The 22,209-nt window shown below is 38.9% G+C and overlaps 1 protein-coding gene across 5 annotated transcripts in view; it reads right to left on the bottom strand.

The window, feature by feature from the left end:
• Nucleotides 1-22,209, bottom strand: part of Slx4ip (SLX4 interacting protein) — a 191,895-nt gene that overhangs the window by 6,029 nt on the left and 163,657 nt on the right. For 4 of the 5 annotated variants that reach the window (XM_046433556.2, XM_058575570.1, XM_058575568.1 and 1 more), the window contains 3 exons: nucleotides 20,984-21,061; nucleotides 18,336-18,424; nucleotides 287-387 (listed from right to left, as the gene is read on the bottom strand). In XM_046433556.2, coding sequence (XP_046289512.1) covers nucleotides 287-387; nucleotides 18,336-18,424; nucleotides 20,984-21,061 — 268 coding nt within the window. The remainder of the gene's footprint in view (nucleotides 1-286; nucleotides 388-18,335; nucleotides 18,425-20,983; nucleotides 21,062-22,209) is intronic. The other variant, XM_046433554.2, reaches the window with a different exon arrangement.

Consider the following 22,209-nt stretch of genomic DNA (forward strand, 5'->3'; position numbering starts at 1 on the left):
ATATGAAACACACCACCAGCAGGTGCTTTTCATCTTCAAAGAGCTTGCAATTAATTACTCCTTGCAACACACTTATGAAGCAAGGACTCTACCCCCACTGTCCAGAGAGCAAAGAAAATAGTGTCAAGAGGGTGGGAAGGGCAAGTGTGAGACCCAGGGCAAGATCAGTGCCAGCCAAGCTCTGGTCTCCACACTCCATGCCTTCTTGTTTAATTCCATATTTCACATTATCCATCCATCCATACAGGCAGTCACAAATAAGAAAAATGAAACATGCTGGACCTACATTTGTTTCAGAGCATTTCTCTTGAGCTTTGCACTGGGAGGAAGTAGACTCTCAGCACACTCAGCAAAATAATCAGACACTCCGTGGAGAGCTCTTTCTGTCTATTCCAAAAGATAACAAAGGTTCAACCAGAAATCTATTAGCTGAATATGAGAGAAAACAGTTACACTCTGAATGCCCAGATGAACAGATTTATTTTTGTAAAGACTAAATGAAACTGCTTAGTGTTACAGGCTATTTTAACTTTTTTTCTTTTTTTTTTATCTAGGACTTTCTGGTAAATTACAACTTCTTTTGGACTCCCAGTCTACACATTTCATGCACTAATATGTACCACAAACACAGAAAACTGTCATGTAAAGGATGTTGATTACAAGCCATCAGTAACTCTTGGCCAATATCTAATCTCTCTCTGGTCCGAATTGTGACAAAAGCCCAGAATCAATGAGCCAGGCTGCAGCAAGTTTTTGAGAAGACTTGGTGGTACGGTGTGCAGTACCCTGGTAATTCTGAGAATTCCCCACATTTTCTCCATTTGCAGAAATATAAATATTGTGTATAAGTGTAATGCTCTAATAAAAAAATAGAAATATTACCTATTTCCTTTGTAACCCTCAAGACTATTTCAAGAGTTGAGCTTTTTAATATTGGTAGCTTCAAAACTAGAGTTTGTCATTCTTAGCTACTAAGAAACCCAGGAATTTCCCTCTTATTCTAACTACTATTGTAGTCTTTATTTTTTTTTATTTTATAATGAAGAGATTATCAGCCTATGATTTCACATACCAATGGAAACATTGTAAGGACACAATTGTAAAAGTTTCTCAACTTTTGCCAACACTGACCTTTGTATGCAAGTAGATAAGCCAGACAAGGTGTTAATGTCTCTTTTTCTGGGACACTAAGTATTCTTCCCCATGAAAATTCCAGAAAAATGTTCCTTCCACAAAGAATTGTTTTAGTTGATTATCAAAAAGTCTTTGCTTTATTTAGGCTTACATGGGAATTAGCAGTGACAGCCCAGGGATCCTGGGAGAAGGCAGCCATTAGTATTAAGCCTGGGTATTCTCCAAGTGGATGTGATGGGCTTTACCCAGTCACTGTCCATACCACTGAGTTACCAGAAACATTTACTTGTCAAAAGTGCTGATGACTTTAGGCCCAGGCAGATGTCACTCAGTCATATCTAGTTTTAATAGTTAGTGAACAGAGTATTACAGGCTTTATTGGATTATACTGCATTTTGATGCATTTCCTTTTTGGTTTTCTGTTCCCTAAATTTAATAGTTGATAAAGAGTGTGTGTGGGGGGAATTAAAAGTTAAATCAGAGTTGGTGGGGGGAGGGAGCTAGAGAGACACTTTAACTTTGACAAGAGATTGGGAGCAATAGAGATTTATGTGTGAAACACTTCTAAACATGCCCTATAAGTACAGTAGATTTCCCCCTTATAACCACACCCTGTAAGTGCTGTATTTTCAGAGCTGAACAATTAACATAAGGAGCATGAGTCAGGCTTTGAACAACTCTGTGGGAACCAGAAAGCCTTTTGCTATTAGGAATGATGTAAATTCCCCAAGGCTGGAAGAAGTCCACAATGGAAGGCAGACAAGGTCATAAATAACAACAATGGATTCTGCGCAGACCACATGAAGTAGGTGCCTAGAAGTAGGTGCCTAGATAGGGACGCGTTCTTCAAGTCTCCCACTTGATTCAATCACTGTCTTTACTTATTTGTTTCAAAAATTCAGTTGAAAGAGCACCATGTATTTCCTCTGTAACTTCAAAAACTTCTTTAAGAAACAGCAGTCGGCTCTCATCCCAAATTCCTCTGACAATAATGGGGGAAAATGTTCTTGGAAGAAAATGAACAACAGAAAAGGTGACAGACCAGTTTAAAAAGTGCAAAACCCGTGACTTAGTTTAGAAAAGAAAAAAAGAGTAGGAAGAGAAAGGCAAGGCAGGTCTTTTGCTTATAAATTAAAACCACATTTGCCAATTTGTTGAAGGAGGCATGTTTACATTTGTGTGAAGACTGGGTGGGCAGGAAAAAAAAAAAGATTAGCCTCCTTATTCAGCCCTTGAACTGTCAGACCTCATTAGAAATCTCTTATCCTTACATTTCTAGGGTCAATTCACTCCTCTGCTCCCCACCCCGCAATATTCCTAAGGAAGCAGCTATCACCTGGGAACAGAATTTCCCAAAGGGATTCATCCTGATTATTAATGCTTCTCACATCTGGCATCAAAATGAAGTCAAGGCTTATCCAGAGGCAAACTCTAAGGTGCAAATCTATAGTGCTTGCTGAGAAGGTTGCAAGAGCCTCCAGGGCTTCCATGTATGACAGCACTACTTTCAGATTCTGTGTGAATAATGATCGTATCATCTTCTGAAAGAAATACAGGCAAACCCAACATTTTTAAAGATAGCTACCCAAAGTCCAGAGTGAACACCCCATGGAAGCTCAGGTATTTAAAAAACATATTAACCAAGGGGATCTCTTGGGGCCTTCATAAATGATTCTTTACAACCGGGAAGCTACTCCTCTTAGTCTAGGCCAACAAATCAAGTTCCACAAATATCATTCCTTGGTATATGCCATTCCTAGTCACCCGCACAACCTCTATCCTACCCTCATTTTAATTTCTGTAACACTTTGAAGATTTCAAATTTAAAACTTTCTATCTGCAAAGAGTGTCAAAACAGAAGTAGGACAAGGCCACTGGCCCCAGAAAGATACCCTTCCTCAGCAACTTGAGCATACCAGGCAGGCCTCAGAGCAAGGGGCCAGGCCTTTTCTTCATCCCTGAGGATGCTCTTAGAGACCACTGAATGCTCCTCAAGGTTAAAGTCAGTTGAAGCACATGTATTGAAGCATATGTGCCGCAGCACAGATCCAAGGGGAAGGCTGAGTTAGGTGTGAGATTATGATGATGAGTGATAGTGTTACCACTGTTGGCCAGTGACGAGTCCTTGCTTCCCCAATGTTAAAGAATAACACCAGAGAAGCACGCCGAGGCAAAGACAGAGTAGAAATTAGAAGTTTATTAAAGGACAGCAGAAAAGACTTCTCCTGGAGGAAGAAGGGGACCTAAGAGGTGGAATCCATTGAAGGGCGAATGTGTTCCCCTTTTTACAGTTTTGGTGATGGAATGAAAGGGGGAAGGGTTGGGACACAGGTGGGCCAAACAAGTAATCTGGGCAGGAAGGACTTCATTATCACTTCTTTGGGATGGGCTATCTCCAAATCTGTTGGGGGCTGTTTCCTGGGTTCCATTAACATTTCTTTGGGGTGGACTTTGGCCTAGGGCTTTTATGGGACTTCATTAACATTCCATGAGTTGTCCTGCATTTCCAGAATCATTATCAGCATGGCCTCCATTTTAGATTTCACTGGATATGATATTAGACCCGATTTACCTAACTACACTGACTACCTAATTTTAAATCTGGCTTTAATAGCACCCCCATGCTGTAGGGTCTGACCAGGGAAACATTTAAATTCCTGGACAAAAAGGATTACAAAGCGAGTCCCCAACAGAATGAGCTGGGAAACTTAAGACACACTTCTGGCCTTTTATTCAGAGAATGAGCTGGTTTGAAATGTAGCTGGAAATGATGGTCAACATTCAAGGCACAAAAGCACGTTAAAACTGGGGATAAACCTAGGAGTTCTCATTCCATAGTGACTGACTGAATTCACCAGTTATGAATAGAACCTGTTACATTAATGGAGGATGGAGCAAAAATCTAGCCTAAAATAACAGTAAAACCAAAATAAAACAAAAACTACCTGCACTTGAGTTCACAACCTCCTTATGCTTCATGGAGTCTCTAAAACCAGTCAGGATTCCTAAAGACTAGTGGGAAGATGAGATACCTCTGAGACACTGCAGGAGTTTTTTAAAAATACAGATTTCCAAGATCCACCCCTGGAAGTTCTAATTCACAAGATCTGGGGTAGGGCTAGGAGATCTATATTTAGGTTCCCAGGTGATTCAAACACTGCTTCTATACATAAAGCAACACTCAGTGAGGGAGAGCAACCAAGAAACAAATATAATCTGGTACAATGTGATAGTACTTGGTAAAGTGTGGCTAGGGATACCTGGCATCAAAATTACCAGATTCCACTCCGATTCTACTGAATTTGTTACCTCCAAAGTGAGGGTCAGGGCATCTACATTTTAAGCAAGCTCCCTAGTGATGCTATACCCAGCAATTAATGAACTTCTGCTCTAAGGGTACATGAAATTAAAAACTGAGCAGAATCCAGCAGAATGATCCAATATAGCAAAACTCTGAACTCTGAACTACTCACAACTTGGGCCTCTGGGGAAAAAGATTTGGACCCACAGAAAAAGACCTAGTTTCATGGAGTCTCCACCAACAGGGATATAAGAAACAAATACAGAATGTGTCAGGTGGTGACAATGCTATGAGGAGATACACATCTAAAGGTCCATGAGGTGTTATTTTGAATACAGTGTTCAGAGAAGGCTGCGTAGGCTGCAATGTGAGTTATGGACAGCAATCTGAGCTAAGGACAAGCTCCATGAGCATATGGGGAAGAGCATACTCTGAGGACAGAATATGCCTGGAAGTGTGGAGGGACAGCCAAGTAAACCAGGGCAAGGGGTCAGAGGGACAGGAAAGTAAACCAGGGCAAGGGTGTGTGCGAGTACTAGTGGTAGAGGGGCAAATCTTAAATGGCTTTTTAAGGATGGGATATATCATTAAAGTGAGAAAGATGATATTATGCCTATGGAAAGTTGTGAAAAGAAAAATGACATTTTAAAAGGTTCACCTTGGGTGTTACAGAGGGACAAGGATGGAGGCAGGGGGATCATGATAAGACACAGCAATAGTTCACTGAGGGATGATGGGTCTTGGAGGAAGCACAAGGTAAAGAAAAGCGCTCAGACTGGAAATATAATTTGAAGAGAGGCTCAAAAGAATGTGCAGGTGAACTGGACATGGCAGTTATGGGAAGAGAAAAGTAAAGGATGAGTCCAAGTTCTGTGGTTTTAATAACTAAATGCACAGAGGAAGCTGCCGTTTGTCATTGGAAAAAAATAGTGGGGAGGGGCAGGCTTGGGAAAATAAAACCAAGAAACCTGTTTTAGATGTTGCTATGGGTTGAATGTGTTCCCTCTAAAATTCAGGTGTTGCCACTGTGATAGTATTAAGAGGTAGAGCCCTTAAGATGTGCTTAAGCCATGAGTATTCTGCCCTCAAAAGAGGACTTAACAGGACAAATTTGCCCCATTTGCCCTTCTGCCTTCCACTATGTGAGGACATAGCATTCTTTTCTTCTGGAGGAGGTAGCCCAACAAGGTGCCATCTTGAAAGGAGAGACTAGACCCTCACTAGACAACAGACCTGATGGCACTTTGATCTTGGACTTTCCAGCTTCCAGAGTAGTAAGAAATACATTTCTGTTCTTTTTAAAATTATCCAGTATGAGGCATCTTGTTACAGCAGCACAAACACAAGAACTTTTAGAATCCTCCTGGATATCTAAGTGGAGATGGTGAGCAGACAGTTAAGGTACAGGTTTCTAGAAGAGGACAGTCTGAGTTGCAGACACCAACCTGGGATAGGTGTTTAATGCCATGATGGGTTAGGATGAATTTTATCAAGGAATAAGTTTGCATGAGAAAAAGAAGTTGATAAGGAGGATTCAGCCAAGGGTCTATGAGGGAACTATGGGTGAAGAAAGAAAAATTGAGATAATAAGAGGTCCCCAGAGGCAAGGGAAGAATGAAAGTACAGGGACACAGCCACATCAATGTTTATAGCAACACAATTCACAATAGCTAAATTGTGGAACCAACCTAGATGCCCTTCAGTAGATGAATGGATAGGGAAACTTTGGTATATATACACAATGGAACATTTCTCAGCATTAAAAGAGAATAAAATCATGGCATTTGCAGGTAAATGGATGAGGTTGGAGAACATAATGCTAGGTGAAGCAAGCCAATCCCCCCAAACCAAAGGCTGAATGTTTTCTTTAATATGAGGATGGTGACTCATAATGGCGATGGGGTAGGGGAAGCATGGGAAGAATGGAGGGACTTTAGATAGGGCAAAGGGGAGGGAGGGGAAGGGAGGGGACAAGGGGATAGGCCTGATAGTGGAATAAGTTAGACATCATTACCCGAAGTACATATATGAAGACCAAATCATGTGAAAATACTTTGTGAACAATCAGTGACTTGAAAAATTGTGCTTTATATGTGCAATATGAAATGAATTGCATTTTGCCATCATGTATAACAAATTAGAATAAGTAATTTAATAAAAAATTATTTACTAAAAAAAAAAATTAAATGTCAATGAAAGTGACAACTGTATAGAATACACTGAGTGGCTGTGAGTCAAAACTGACTACTAGATGGAAGAAGTCCAAGACATAAGCTAGCTGGTTTTGGTGAAGTGCTGGGACCCAAGCCTACCTGACACAAGGTTGTGAAGGAAGTGGTGACATAAAAGGAGACCAGAACTCTGCAGTAGAAACATGTGAACTATACAAGGAACTGGAAGTTTTCTATAGCCCCATTAAAAAAGCAAAAATAAATGGGTGAAATTTAATTTCAATAATAATATAACATTAAATGTAATAAATAAAACATAACATTAATCAATATAGAAAATACTGAGACATTTTATATAGCACATCTATGATATTTTATATACTATATATATTATATAAAATGCTGGTGTGCATTATATAGGTACAGTACATCATTTCTAACTTGCCATATTTTCAAATTCTCAACAGCCAAATGCAGCCAATGATTATACTACTGGCCAGTGCAGGTCTAGATAACACTTCAAAAAAATTCTACAGTAAGTAGGAGCAGAGAAACACAGGCACTCACCAATAGGAATCCTCAATACAGCTAGTGAGGCTAGTATTGTTACTGTTATCACAGTCCATGGCTGATGCTGTTGGCCAGCCTGATTCCACATGGACATACAGCATGAGATGGCAATGCCAAGGCCTGACAAACATCGCCTCTGCTGAGAAACTCTTGTAGCTGGTTCTCCAGCATGTGCCTCAGTGCCCAGGACATCAATATTACTTGAGGGTGGAATTGATGGGGCAGATTCTTGGAGCCATGGGAGCAAGCAACTGATGACTCCAAGAGTCCTGTGGGTACACCAGTAAATCCTAGTTCTCCAGGACCATACAGCCCACCCCATGTTGTATGCTCCTAGTACCTTCACAGCCAAGGGTGAAAACCTGTGTTAGGAGCTGTCCCAACAAACTTACTTTCAGGATTGCAAAATATTAAATGAAGGTGATATAAGAGGAAAAAAAGCTCCTCGGTGCTATTAAGATTCTTTTGGAAGGTGGTAATTATAGTAATGTGGTATTCTTTGCCTTTATCTTTTGAGAGTTGGATCTGTTTTCTCATGGTTAAATACATACAGTTCTTCTGATTCTGTTTTATACACTATCCAATGAAAATAATTAAAACCCAAGAAGACTTTAAAAGTAGGTAATCTTGGGGCTGGGGATGTGGTTCAAGCGGTAGTGCGCTCGCCTGGCATGCGCGGGATGCTGGGTTCGATCCTCAGTACCACATTAAAAAAAAAAAAAAGATGTTGTGCCCACTGAAAACTAAAAAATAAATATTAAAAAATTCTCCCTCTCTCTTAAAAAAAAAAAGTAGGTAATCCACAGACTATTAGGATATATATAGCTGGGTGCAGTGGTGCATGCCTAATAATCCTGGAGATGCAGGAGGTTGAGGGAGGAGGATTGCAAGTGTGAAGCCAGCCTCGGCAACTTAGTGAGATCCTATCTCAAAATATTAAAAGGATTGTAGATGTAGCTCAGTGGTTAAGCACCCCTAAATTGAATCCCCAGGACAAAAAAAAGTGTGCATATATATTACAGACATAGTCTTAGGGCACACTCAAAGTGTTACTGTTTCTCAATTCCTCATGATCACAATCTGCTGAGAACCATACACCCAGAGCTGATCAAATCAGGATGATGCAGAGTACAAGGGTTAGGGCAAGTGGAATCCAAGATTTCACACTCACTATTGGCTTCTGCTAGCACCAGTTTCTCAATCCCCTGATGGTTGGTTTCTCATAGACATTTCATTTTTGTTTGGGAAATTTTAATGCAGTGAGGTATATGAAGTACATTTTGGAAACTGGAAAGCATTGAAGAAATTTTCTTGACATTACTGAGAAGACAAAATCTGATGACTTCACAAACCATATGGAGTTTATAAAAAAGGAAAGGATGCCTTGCATTCCTGGAGAGCTTACATGATTCTCAGTGTCCTCTTCCTGACATTTCATGTGGTCCTCACTGAGTATTCAAGAGGGAAGACATCATAACTATTTTACAGATGAAAAGAACAAGACCCACACAGAGCAAGAAGTGTCTAAGGCCACACATTTAGTTTGGGGCAGAACAGGATCTGGAAGGCCTACCCCTGTGCACAACTCTCTCCACCCTGCCTGGTGGCCACACGAGTCATGTGCTGTCATGGTCATGGATGACGCTGTAGAAAGAGGACAGTCAGAAGTCCTTGGTTCCACTCCCTGCTCAGTCACTATCTAGCTGTGAGATTTGGAAAATTGGCTTATCTGACCTGGGCATCAGTTTCCTCATTTGCAAAAAAAAAAAAAAAAAAAAAGGATGAAATGAATATCTCTAGAATGGATACACATTTATTTCCTGGGAACAATACTTGGATTTTATTCCAAGGAATCACAACTCAAAGTCCCATCCAATGTCCATGCATTTCAGGAGACCCTGTCTCCACATCTGACTTCAGAAATAGGCCTGTGACTCAGTTCAGATCAATCAGAGTACTGAATTCATTAACTCAAAGAGGTGCATGACCCATAATGTTCTAAGCAAAGGTCTGCTTTCTTCTGCCCTGAAAGTAAAGACCTAAGCTGCTAGGACCAACCAGCACATACAGGCTGAGAGTGAAGCCAGCACAGTGGAAGGCAGAGCCAGAAAGGGTGAGGAACTGTTTAATGATATTCTCTGTTCTGATCAAGCTCTACCTAAAGTCTAGACTTTTCAGGAACATAAGCCAAAAACCTTCTTTTTTTGCTAAGCCATTTTGAGTTGGCTTTCCTGTCCCTTGAAAATGAAAAGGTTCTTGACATATCATATTTGTAATGTTTTGAACAACCAACAATAAAAAATTAAAAAAAAAAAAGAAATAGAAAATGAAAAGGTTCAAGACTGATACAATCTCTTCTCAGGTTTGCTGTACTGAATAAGTTATTGTATGTGACAGCCTCTGCACTCTGCAAACAAAGCCCTTTGCAAACAATAAAAGCAGAGTAAATATATAATATCAGCTTATTTAGGGGTTACACAATAATATTAAAGCATAAAACTGGAATTACTTTCAATGCTTTATGACTTGATTTTCAAAAGGCAAAAAAAAGTTACTCTCATATTTTAGTGCAATGCCTAAGTGTTTTCAGGAGCATGCGTGTTCTGAAATGTGATGATATAAAAGACTTGAGTTATAGAGAAGCAGACCAAAGCATGAATACAAGAATGACCAGAATCTTAAGACCACAATACAGCATGGCTGTGTAGAAGCCCGTGTCTTCAAAATGAGGAAGAACTCTCTTTTTCAAAATTCACATCTTATTCTTTCTTAAATTATTTGATAATAATGTAAGGAAGTGAAAGGGGCAGAATAGGGGAGTAGAATAATAATGAATTAAAAAAAGAGACATTCAAATACACATGTATTGACTTGATGGAACTAAAGCATAAAGGGAATGAAATAAAAACCGAAAGCTACACCTCATGAATCCCCCTGGACTGAAATCATTTCTTTGAAGACCATGCTGGTGGTGGTGGTGACCAGCAAAAGACTTGGTATAAGGACCAGTACCTAGTAAACTGGTCTCCGTAAGATGCTGTCCATGACCTTCTCCACTTCATGGAGGAGGACACTGATGATCTATGAGGCCAAGTCATCTGGCCATTTCCCAGAGTGAGAGGCCAAGCTTTGCTCCATATGACTCTGACCTCAAGTCCTTCCTCTAAGTACTTCACTCTCTGTCTTTCCACGAAAGGATGGAACTCTAAGGGAAAGTAAAGCCAGGATTGCTGCTGCTGTTGCTGCTGCTGCTTGGGTTAGTTGTGAAAACCCTGGTTTTTTTTTCTTTAAAATAAATTTTTAAAAAAGTTATTTTCTTTTGAATTGATGACAATGAAACAGTTGTATATAGAGAATATAGAGAAAGGAAAATACCAATAAGTAGCTGAAAAGAATGTTACCCTAAAAATGAAATCAGTGTGCAAAAAAAAAAAAAAAAATTAAGGAAGCGAATTTGCAGGAAGTACACGTTTCACAGGGATTTTCCAGTTCACATTCACCTACCCTTGAGAACCTAAAAATAAATTCTGACCAATCTCAGCTCCCACTGTTGAGTCTCTATGCCATACAACTGTGACAGAACCTAAGGCATTCTGAAGAATTTGTAGGTCTGGACCAGTACTTAACACTGGGGGGTTCACAGACCCACTCTGAGAGTTAGATGAAAGCCATCTAACTTTGACCAGAAAAACAAACAACAACAACAATTTTTTTTTTTAATTTCAAGAAATTTATGAATCATAGGTTAATCCCTAATTTAAAAGTAGAGGGAACTGTCTATATGAAGAGTTGGCCTACCTTTTTTGGGGTAGCCTGTTAAAAACGCTTCCCCTCGACAGAGACCTAAGGCTAAAAAATGCCAGCACAGGCAGCAAGGTAGCCAGCCCCTCATTCAGGGTGTTGCTCTCTCCTAATATCTCACCCGGCTGAGCGTGTGGGTGTGGACAGGACAGGAGAGGCAGGTATGGTATAGTCCTGGCACCAAGGGAGTAGGGTCAATCAGAAAGGGGCTCCCAGTAGCCCTGGACACTAGTGGGAAAGAGGCATAAGGCCAGAGAGAAGACATCACAGATGCCTGTCTCATTTCAGAACTCTGCTCACAGCTGGCTCTCTGCCCAGGAATATGGAAGGAATAGCTCTTGCTATTTTCCTTGAACACAGACAGTCAGGTCCCCTCCTTCCAAGACTCACAGTTCATGATAGTAACAGCTTTTGTGGACTAGTCTGGGAACCTCATCCCCATCATGACATCGTTTCCTTGGGAAAATGAGTACTGAATTCTAAATCATCTGTTTGCTAATGAACTTTCCAAACATAATCCACTTGCATGTTGAACTCTCGCTGTGGGTGTTCTGAGGAGCATGCGCTTTTCAGAATTCTGGCCTGAGAAGTCTGCTGTCTCCCAATTCCTATTACCTTAGAGAAATGACTGGGTCTTTCGTCCACAGCCATATCTCATCATGATTCTACTGGCAGCTACTGGAAATGAAAGGTGTTTAAGTTGGGTGGTCTCTATACTTCTTCCTCCTCTAGATGCTGGTTAACAGAGCTCCCATTACACTGGCTAGTTATATGGGGCTTATCACTAACCTTTTGGTATTTCAGTTTTTTTCTGAAATGAGGGTACTGACCTTCTTGGGAAAATAATATGTGCACACATGAATATTAGGTATTTTTCTCATTTCAAGCAGAGGGGGGAAGATGTACAGCAGTCTGCTAATCTGGTGTTCATGGCATTAAATTAACTCTTCTCTGAGGAAAAAGAAAAATGATGACAATGATAATTAATACTCATAAGTGCTTTAGAGTTTATAAGTCATTTTAATATTTATGATTTCACTTGATCATTAGGAAAACTTGGAAAGAATTACTTGGCAGATACCATTTTTATCTCTGCTTATCAGTCAGGGGACTGATGCTCAGAAGTCAAATGATGTGTCTAAGATCCTCCAGTGCATGAGGGAAAAGTCAGTGGTCAAAGGCAGGTTTTCACATTTTTAACTCTGATATATTTTCCTTTTGTTCTATTCCCCATGATGTTTTTCCTAATTAAATCTGTGATGCAAGTGGTTATTAAGGAGACATTACATGTCTCTGTACATAGGAGGAGGCTTATGTGAAAAAAATCAAAAAGGATTAGAGGGCCCAGATAAATTCTATAATATACCCTATCTATTTTTCCCTCCTAGTCTAACTCAGCAAAGGGCAGGTTCCCTTCAGGGGATAAAACATGAAATTATCTCATTCATGAATACTATTGGTTAAACACTTGGGAGAATTTTATTTTAGGAAAGGAGAACAAAACCCTAGGTTACTGTAACAAATAGTCAACGTACACTTAATCTTTATCCAAGAAATTTTACCCAAGAAATATATTTTCTTATCTTCAGTGTCATAGTCTAGAAAATCTAACTCATAAAAAATATCTTCATCCCTACCACCAGCATTTCCATTGGGCTCCACCTGCTAGTCCATATAAGGGCAGATGAGAATGGTAGCTGTTATAGTCCCCATCCCCATTCAAGGAAAACAGCCCATTCACAGGACCAGCTGAGGGTACTGCTCTAATCTGTTCCTTAACTTTCTGTTGATCACATTATGACCCTGAAACCTGGTCACAACTGCCAGGAAAACAAGAGGGCTGTCAACCTAGACAGGTGTCAGGCATGAGAATTCTTTAACATTAAACAATAATCTGATGTGAGAGAAGTGTTCAATTTAGTGCTCATGTACTGTGTCTTGTCAGGACATATCAGTAATCCTCCCACGTGGATGATGCTATGGTGAGGACTCAGCCTCTTTTGCTGGGGCCACCTGCAGAAACCTGACAGCTATTTTCACAGCTAAGCTACACTCAAATGAAGTGTAACAGGCAACCCGACTACCTTATGATCTTAGTGAAGTCCCCCTGCTAAGGGGCAAAAGGAGAGCCTGGTCTCTAGAGATGCCTCATGGTCTTGAGTTCCCTGACAATGAAGTCCATTAGAAGAAGCAGAGAGCTTGGCTGTCCCTGAAACCTAAGGACCACAATTAGCATGATGCTGGTCAACACAAACAATAAAAAGGACCTCACATCACAATAATTTCCATAAGAATACCCAAAGAAAATGTAAGTAACTATTTATCTAATATTGGAAAAAACAAAACACCAATTTTATCCAAAGCAGAAATCATTATGGAAAGCAGAGCTGAGGACACAGATTCCTATCATTAGGCAATGACATATGACTGAAAAGAAAAAGACAAGACTTGCTAAAAGTTACTTTCCTTACTATATAAAGTCTTACATATACTATATATAAGGAGTCTTTGAAATATCATTATCAACAGAAAAACAGATACAAAAGCATAATTCACAAATGAATAGGGTCCTAGTTAAAACAAATACACAGTGACTTCAGTTTTTTAAGTATGAAGTATGGAGAGATACAGATTTGATTGGTAACAGAGGGTTATCTTTGGGCTGAAAGTTGTGAGTAATTTTTATTTTATTTGTGTATATCTGGATTTAAAAATTTGTTGTACAATTTTGGTAATCAGTTATTAAGGAAGAACTAATTTCAGAACACTGAAAAATGTGAAATATGGAAGTAGCCTTTGTTCACTCAAGAAACTTTTCCTACTGCTACAGAAATCTCTTCTTAATGGCTTCCATGTAATTTACCACTGGTATTGTTTAGGAAACATAATAAGAAATGAGAATAATGGATTTTTAAAATCTACAATATATTATGAAAACCTGGAAAAATTATCCACTATTTTTTTAATGTTAAAAACAGTTCTTGTCTTGAATGAGCTCATTTATATTTATGCAAATATTCCCTTATGAAAGTTAAAAAAGTCCGTCATCGGGAGAGTATAGAAGCCAGTGAACAAACTGTTAAGCAGTTTCTTTTGTTCTAAAAATGTAAGGCCAAAGTGTTTCCTTGTAACTACTATTTATCTTTCCCAAAATAAAATACAGCTCTGCCCTAAATGGTTTTTATCACAATTTAAAAATTCTAACAGTAAGCTCTTTTTTGTGTGTAAAATCATTTTATAGTTTTATTCAGCTACATTTTCATCTGCTTCCTCTGATAGAAATTGTGTGAGAAAGGATGAGATAATCTGATACCCTCGCCCCACCCCATTTGATTGAGAGGAGGGTGAAGGCCCACAGAGCTTGGATTACACACAGCTGAGGAATACAACAGCCAAGCTAAAAATAATCCAATCTATGGTAGTTTATTGCTTGAGACTAATTTTCACTTCAATCCTACATTCATAAACTAGGAGATGTTTAATGCTAAACAGCAGTCTGACTGAAGAGAAGTGTCTAATTTGGTGCTTAAATGTCCCTTGCCCAGATACCACAGTAATCTTCTTATTCACATGGTGCTATAGTGTGGGCCTAGCCCTGTGTGATTGGGCCCCTCTGCAGAACCTCTGCGGCTATTTTCACGTCTCAGCCACGACTCACATGAAGTATAAGGCCAAGAACCCAATTGTCTTAATGCATATATCCATTTTAAGGCAGCACGAGCCTATGTATCATTTTTTAATTTCCTAGATGATCACAGACTTTGAACCTAAGACAGCTTAGGTTCAAAAGTAAGGAAGTCAGTCTATATTTTTGGCTTTTCCTTCTGAATGGTAGAAGGATCTAACTAAATACCTTTAGGAAAAGTGGAGGCTCTATTTGAGTTATATTTTTAGGTTACCAGGGAACTCTTCAGTACCCCTGATTTGCTAGACTGTAAGCTCCTTGTGCGAAAAAGCATTTTCTTATTTTTCTTTGTTTCCCCAGTGCCTAGGAGAGTTCCTGGCATGGAATTAACCCTCTGCAAATTATGTTAAATGTGATGGTCAGAGTAGATGAGAAGTGGCCTCCAGAGACTAGGAGAGCCTGCAACCAACACACAATGAAGCAGTAGCTTTGCACTGTGCCTGAAATGTTCCATATATGTATAAAATTCTATGGTTATTCGTACAACCTTAATAAAGGAATAATAGAAATTAACAATTTTAATTTCCTAAAAGTTCCAGGGCTATGCATCTGAGAAAGACAATAGTCTCTACATAGAGACTTGGTTTGCAAAGAATAAAATACCGTTGGAACAGAACACAGCTGAATGAAATAAAAATTTACCTTATGTTCTTCATAATTCTAAAGTAAAAAAAGATGGGGTATAGGAGAACAACTAAAGGTAAAAACTCCCCAGCGCCATATCTTGCAATAGTCAAAAACTGAGGCTCCAGGGTTTAGAGATTTCTTATGAGAAACTCTAGAAAGAAAAATACAATGACTCATTTCATAATAATGCCCTTTCTTCCCAAAGTACACAGCACAATTCCCACATCCCTAGCACATGGGCACTCTGTACAGAGTGATTGCAACACGGAGGACTGCCCTGCACTAATGTCCCAAAATGGACAGAGAAATGCCGACTGCAGGGGGAACAGACCTCCCTGGTGTAGTGGGGAGTGGGGACAGTGCGGCTGCATTCGTTCTGCAGAAAAGGAGCAAAGGAAGGGGATTTCCCCTTTGTACTGCTTGATCTGGGACAGTGGTTCTTTTGTGCACCACCTTTAAGAACTGAGAGCTGAGTGCAGCTGGCTTTCTTGTCTGAAGGCTGAAAGAATTCCTTGGCAGAGCAGTTTTGAATAGATGCTTCCAGATTTTCTAACAAATTGTCACTGAGACATTGATGATCCAAATGGGGTTGGGTGGGGTGGGAGGGAGTGAAGGAAAAGAATCCGTGCCCTCCAGGACCACAGCATGAGGAAGGCACCTAGCCCTTAGCTCAGGTACTAGTTCACTCCCCCTCACTTCTGTGGGTGTAGAAAAGTGAGTTAAGTAAACAATTATAGGAAAATAACTGAAGTTTATAGCCAATATAGCTACTCCTGGAGCCAAGTTCCCAGGCCTTGCCCAGCAGACATTCCTTGAGAATCACTACCAAGAGAGAATGAGAGGATCCTGCCCTTAGGCCAACATCAATTTGAACTGATAAAAGAATTCAAAGCTTGAAGGAAGTTCAAAGAATACTCAGGGGAGCCTGACATCACTGGCTTTGGGCATCTGAAGTGTATCAAGAGGAAGAAGAATGTCTTCTCTCTGGCAACTCTGGCAGGGAAGGATTGTTTATTGATCCTTAAATATCTGAGACAGTAGGCTTGGCAGAGGTCAAATATCAATGAGGATTAAGCTATAAGACACTTCTGGTGGAAGGGCAGTGTGGTTGGCTTGATGAGCAATTTGCAGGAGAGGGCCCCTTACTTGACCTGGATATTTTACAGCCACTAGTGATCGCCAACCTGAGGAAGTGGTGGAGGCCCGCAAGGGGGGAGGTGCTCAGGTGAGAGGCCAGGGAGGAGGGAAGGTGCACAGAGCTTCACTGACTCTTTTGTGTTGCTGGGAAAGTGCATCTGTGAAGTGCAATAAGAGGTGGCCACAGAGAAAAAATGAACACAGAGATTGACCACAACCAAAAAGAAGCCCTCCAAAACAATGAAAAGAGCCTCATGATGTTTATGACATTTTTTTTTATAACATGGTTAGCTGTGATAGTATTATTGCTAGAAATTTGAACATTTTACAGATAAAGAAACTGTAAAAGGGTCAGACTAGTCAACTTTTCAGAATGAAAATTCTCAACATTTAGGAAGTGCTCCAGCTTATAGGATTTATATAACAGCAGCTATAGAAAACTTACATCTGTATAAATACCAGGGCCCCTAAGGGGGATAACGTTTCATTTATATTGAAATGTTTTAATTCCCGCTTAATAATTTAAGATACTAGGTATTAATATTGCATATCAGAAACAAGATCTAATTTCTTCTGTATTCCATCTGAAAGCAATAACACTTTCTGGCACAGATAATTGTTGTTTTCTTAAACCACAGATCAGTTTCTTTCTTGCTCTGAAAATCAGTTAAACAATATTATATTAAAGCTGTATGCCAACAGCATTACTATTTAAGAATTTATTAATTTACTAAGAAAAGTCAACATTCTGGAAATATTTCAAAGGATAAACTTTTACTACTTCTTGCCAAAGTTGCTTCATTTATTTCATTTAATATGTACACTGTAAAGTTTTTTGATGGGTGAAGAAGAGGAAATATAAGGGTCACACCGGCTTTTCTGTAAGAGTCCTCTGCTCAAAACGAAGGAATCTAAATATAAATATAAGTTCTCTGCTCTTTACTTTTCCTGGGTCTCTATTCTCTTTTATAGCCTATGAAACAGTCTCCTTATATATTTGTTTAAGATGAGATAAGAAACTGGTTATAGACTATGTAGGCCAAATTTCAAATTTCATATGAATTAAAAAATAACATCAGGGATAATTTAATATTCCCATAAATTGTCTTAGAAGCATAATAATCATGTCATACTTCCAGGCTGGGTTAATGTCTGTTAGATTTTTTTTTTTTCTGTTAAAGTTTCAAGTTGTACATCTAATACTATTAAAAAAGTTTGTACAGAGGTAAGTAGATTGAACCATGACTGCAGCAAGATACAAATACTACAAGGAGTCTCTGTCAAGTGTACATGGTAAGCTTAAAAGGCAAAGCTCTAAACTACAACACTAAGTATGTTTTATGTTTTTCTATGAGAAGAAAACTGATGAAACAGAAACAGGCCTGGATGGAGCTAAAGGCTTAGCATGAGAAAAGACAGAGGGAAAGAGGGAAAGAGGGAGAGGGAGAATGAACCCTATCAGCTATGAAATAATACACTGGGGAGAAATACTGGTTCTCATGAAAATGTTAGTGATTCACAATGGAATAAAATTCAAAAGCCACTGACCCCAGTGAAAACTTCTAGTGGAAACATGTGGATTTTGCTTTATTTGAATACTATCACCAAGCACCATCATAGTGTTTGCAATGTGTTGCTTTTTAATTTAAAATTGATGTTGAAAAGATACTGCTGATCAAATTAAATATTCAAGGGTCTTCAGGAACAAAGAGATTACAACAATAACAAATCAACACATGCATTAGTATTAACATGCAAAATAGGCACAAGACTTTTGGTCCCCAAAAGTATGTATTACTGAGTATTCAACGGTTGAATAAACAATAGAAAACACTTCGTTTTTCTACTTTTTACAGTAACTCAGCATTGAAGCAGATTTATTTATTTACGGCATTTTTTTTATACATACCAATTCTTCATTCTGATTTGCCAAAATATCATGATTAAATTCAAGCTGACTAACACAGACCACAAATCTGTCAGGGAATACACGGAGTTCTGTATAAAATGAAGAAAATAAAGTTACTGAAGGCTTCAGAAAACTATGAACACAGATACATGTGTTCCCATATTTTTTCATTCATTTTATGCTATGGCAATATGCAAGTATATATAAGACGAGTGTCTCTTTTCCCCACCATCCTTCCAGTGTTTGCCATCAATAGGGCAGGATGAGCACTAAGCCTTAGGGAGTTGAGGAGGCTGCAAATTGGTCCACCTGAGCCCCTAGACCATTATACCACATGGAGCCCCCAGGCAGGGCCTTTGTAGCTTTCTCTCTGTATCAGTTTGCTATTTTCTTGTTAGAACGCATATCTTAAAAATAGTATCAGTTTTTTCTAATGAGTGTGTAGACTTTAGAGAAAAAGGAAGAATATTAGCTAAAAATCAAATAATGTGACACATTAATGTTTTTCGTAGTTTGTTTATCATCTGCTTGGTCAGTTGGTCTTAGAGAAGGTCTCCTACATTAGAGGGCAAACTCCTAAGATGAATGTGACCATAATAACAGCAGCATCTGTTAAGAATTCACATTATTAAGGGAATGGTTAAAGGTGCATGGTGAAGACAAGACAACTACACTATAGTAATTGTAATCTATTACTTTAGCTTTTAAAGCAAAGCCACTAGCTTTTGGATGGGGTAGGGCAAATGAATTGCAGGACAGGACTCCGCAACAGTCAATGAAGGGGACACAAAACAGTAACACCATTGGGATCTTCTCTTGTACTTCTGCCTACCAGCCCCCACTGAGCTCTGGGGTGATGTCAGAATATCACAATGGATATTCTGAATGAGTGGAGAGGATCTCTTCCTTTGTTAATACTTGGTGTATTGCTCGAATATTTTTATAATATATGTGAGTTATATTTGTGACAGAAATAAAGTCATTTTTCTAAAAGAGAAAACTTCTCTCTTAGATGTGACAAATTTTTTTAAAATATGGATACTATGAATCATGTAAATGGAGTCTCTTACATATATTGCACAAGAGGGCACTGTCTGAGGTAATAATGTGTCAATTGGTATACTCAGAAGCCAAACACAGAGATATCAACAGATGCAGATGCACAATTTAAACACAATTAACACCTTATTCTGTTCAGCTAGGTTAAATTATACAAAAAGGCCAAAAGAATTGACATTCTAGCAACAGATCTCTCTTTACCCCCTGGACCATTGTTATTTCCTTTTATTCTAATTCATCCTACTTAACACAGCAGGTTAACAAAACAGTTCTACTATTTGCCTCAAGAGTTTGTCATGGCTCCCTAGTGCCCAGCATACATAGATAGGCAAACATTCAATGCCCTCCATGACTGGTGCCTAACCTGTTGGTCTGGTCTTTCTTCCAAGTAGAAAGCCATCTTTCTCAAGTTGGGGCCCAGGTGTGTTTATCTGACCCCACATGAATGTTACATCTGGCTTGGTGACTATGGATGGCCTTTGAAAAACCAGATAACAAAATTATCAATTCAGTTAATATTTGTTCATTAGTTCTTAAAATATTATTAAGATAAACAATAAGTAGTCTCCCATTTTATGGAAGGGGAAACCAAGCCATAGAATTCACTCTATGTCTCCCTTTTGTCTCCCAAATCAAAAAATTGAAAGAGTTCAGTAGTGGATCACAATTGTAATTCAAAATTACCAGTTCATCAAATGATTTCTGTATTTAGTACTTCTATTTATTCATCTGAAAATAAAAATGATAGATTTGGAATACTTGGTACCAGGTATTGTATCAACAGAAAGCTACTTCTATATTCCTTTATTTGTTTTGGTTATAATTGAGAGTTGTTTTATTTTACTAGTTACATAGATTTGGGCAATGACAGTCCCTATTAAGAAGGGTAGCTAGGGTGTATTTTACCAGGCCCAAAGTTAGCTGAATTAGTTTTATAAGAGAGGTGAACAAGGTGGAAGATCCATTAAGAGAGTAACATATGCAAGCAGCACACTTCAAGTTAAGAAAGTGGAGGTATCATGAAGATTCCAGGGGCAAACTTCCATAGAGCTGATTTTTAAAGTCCTTGTTTTGTATCTTATAGATATACTGACATAGTGATGGGAACTTGAGTTAAATTTTCTTTCCAGTGCTCAGAGAATTCTTGGAGAATGGTCACTAGCTTCTAATTTTGTTGTTTGCTGGATAAGACTGACATCATTTTCTCAGTGAACATCTTGGTTTGAGGGAGTGAGGGGTGGACTGTAGCCTAATTTCACACTTAGAGAATGGTCTTGATGGCTCTAGGCTGGGAAAAGGCTTTCTTATGTACACACTTGATCTGCATCCCAGGGCCTTGCTGTGTGCTGACAATAAAGAAGCAACTCTGGACACTCAATGAAAGTGCTGAGATGCATCAGGAAAGTAAAATGTAGTGTGGTCCAGCTCAGTATTCTCATCCAGTAAATGCAGTATCAATTGGGAGAAAAAAATCACAAATGTTTGAAAATATACAATGACATGAAGGCAATGAAGGAAGTAGGAATTTCTATTTCTTAATCTCTTCTCTATGGCAAGTTGGTTGTGTAAACAAGAAATGAGCTCCTTACCAGTATTCTGTGAGCTCTCGATGCAGCGGAGGTGTATCCCTCTCTTGAGGAAATAGGCTGTGATCTGAAAGCCATAACCTGTAAAATGAAAGGGACATTATTGGATTATTAGCTGGTTTGGCACTGAATCCCAGGGGCCCAGTCCAGTGCCTGCCACGCAGTATGAATTCAAACATTATTTAAAAAATGAAATAGCAAAAGAATCAGTAGAGGGCCCCAGTTGAGGCAAAGAGCAGACATTACTATCTGGGTTCTTCCAGAAGGCCCAGCCATAACACCTGGCATGGTACCTTACCTGAAGTAGCTCAATTACTTCACTTGTAAAATGAGATAAAAAAGAAGGTCTAACATATCTGAAAAATTAGGGCTTTCTGATAGGATGATTAATTCAGTGTATATTGATGCTTAGATCTTGGCATCTTTTGATATTTATTACTTATTAGCTCACAAAAAGAACAGTTTAATATTATTTGAAAATGAGTATTTTCTATAAGTAAATTACCCTCCAATTCAAATACAGCTAAGTATTCATACAGAATGAGATTAAAGAAACATGGCACGTATCCAAAAAAAAAATCCCCCCCCCCCAATGCACTGAAAGCTGTAAGTGAAGAGGACAGAATTAAGTGTTAGAAAGTATATGGTGTTAAGTTTTTTGAGTTCTCTATATACCCTATATATATAGGGTATATATATCTGACGTGTATGTGGCAAAAATTTGCTCTCAAAATGTAGGCTTTCTCTTTACCTCATTGTTTCTTTGCTGAAAAGAAGCTTTTTAGTTTGAATCCATTCCATTTATTGATTCTTGATTTTTATTTCTTACACTTTAGGAGTCTTATTAAGGAAGTTGGGGCCTAATCCGACGTGATGAAGATTTGGGCCTACTTTTTCCTCTGTTAGGTACAGGATCTCTGGTCTAATTCCTAGGTCCTTGATCCACTTTGAGTTGAGTTCAATAAATGTAGTGGCTAAGGAGCTGAACAGGCACTTCTTAGAAGAAGATATACAATCAATCAACAAATATATGAAAAAATGTTCAACATCTCTAGTAATTAAAGAAATGCAAATCAAAACTACTCTAAGATTTCATCTCACGCCAGTCAGAATAGTAGTTACCAAGAATACAAACAACAATAAGTGTTGCCGAAGATGTGGGGAAAAAGGCACACTCATACATTGTTGGTGGGACTGCAAATTGGTGCAGCCAATCTGGAAAGCAGTAT

The sequence above is a fragment of the Marmota monax genome, unplaced genomic scaffold, assembly GCF_021218885.2.
Source record: "Marmota monax isolate L192 unplaced genomic scaffold, Marmota_monax_Labrador192_F-V1.1 WCK01_AAM20220418_F8-fsc00014, whole genome shotgun sequence".
Classification (NCBI taxonomy): domain Eukaryota; kingdom Metazoa; phylum Chordata; class Mammalia; order Rodentia; family Sciuridae; genus Marmota; species Marmota monax.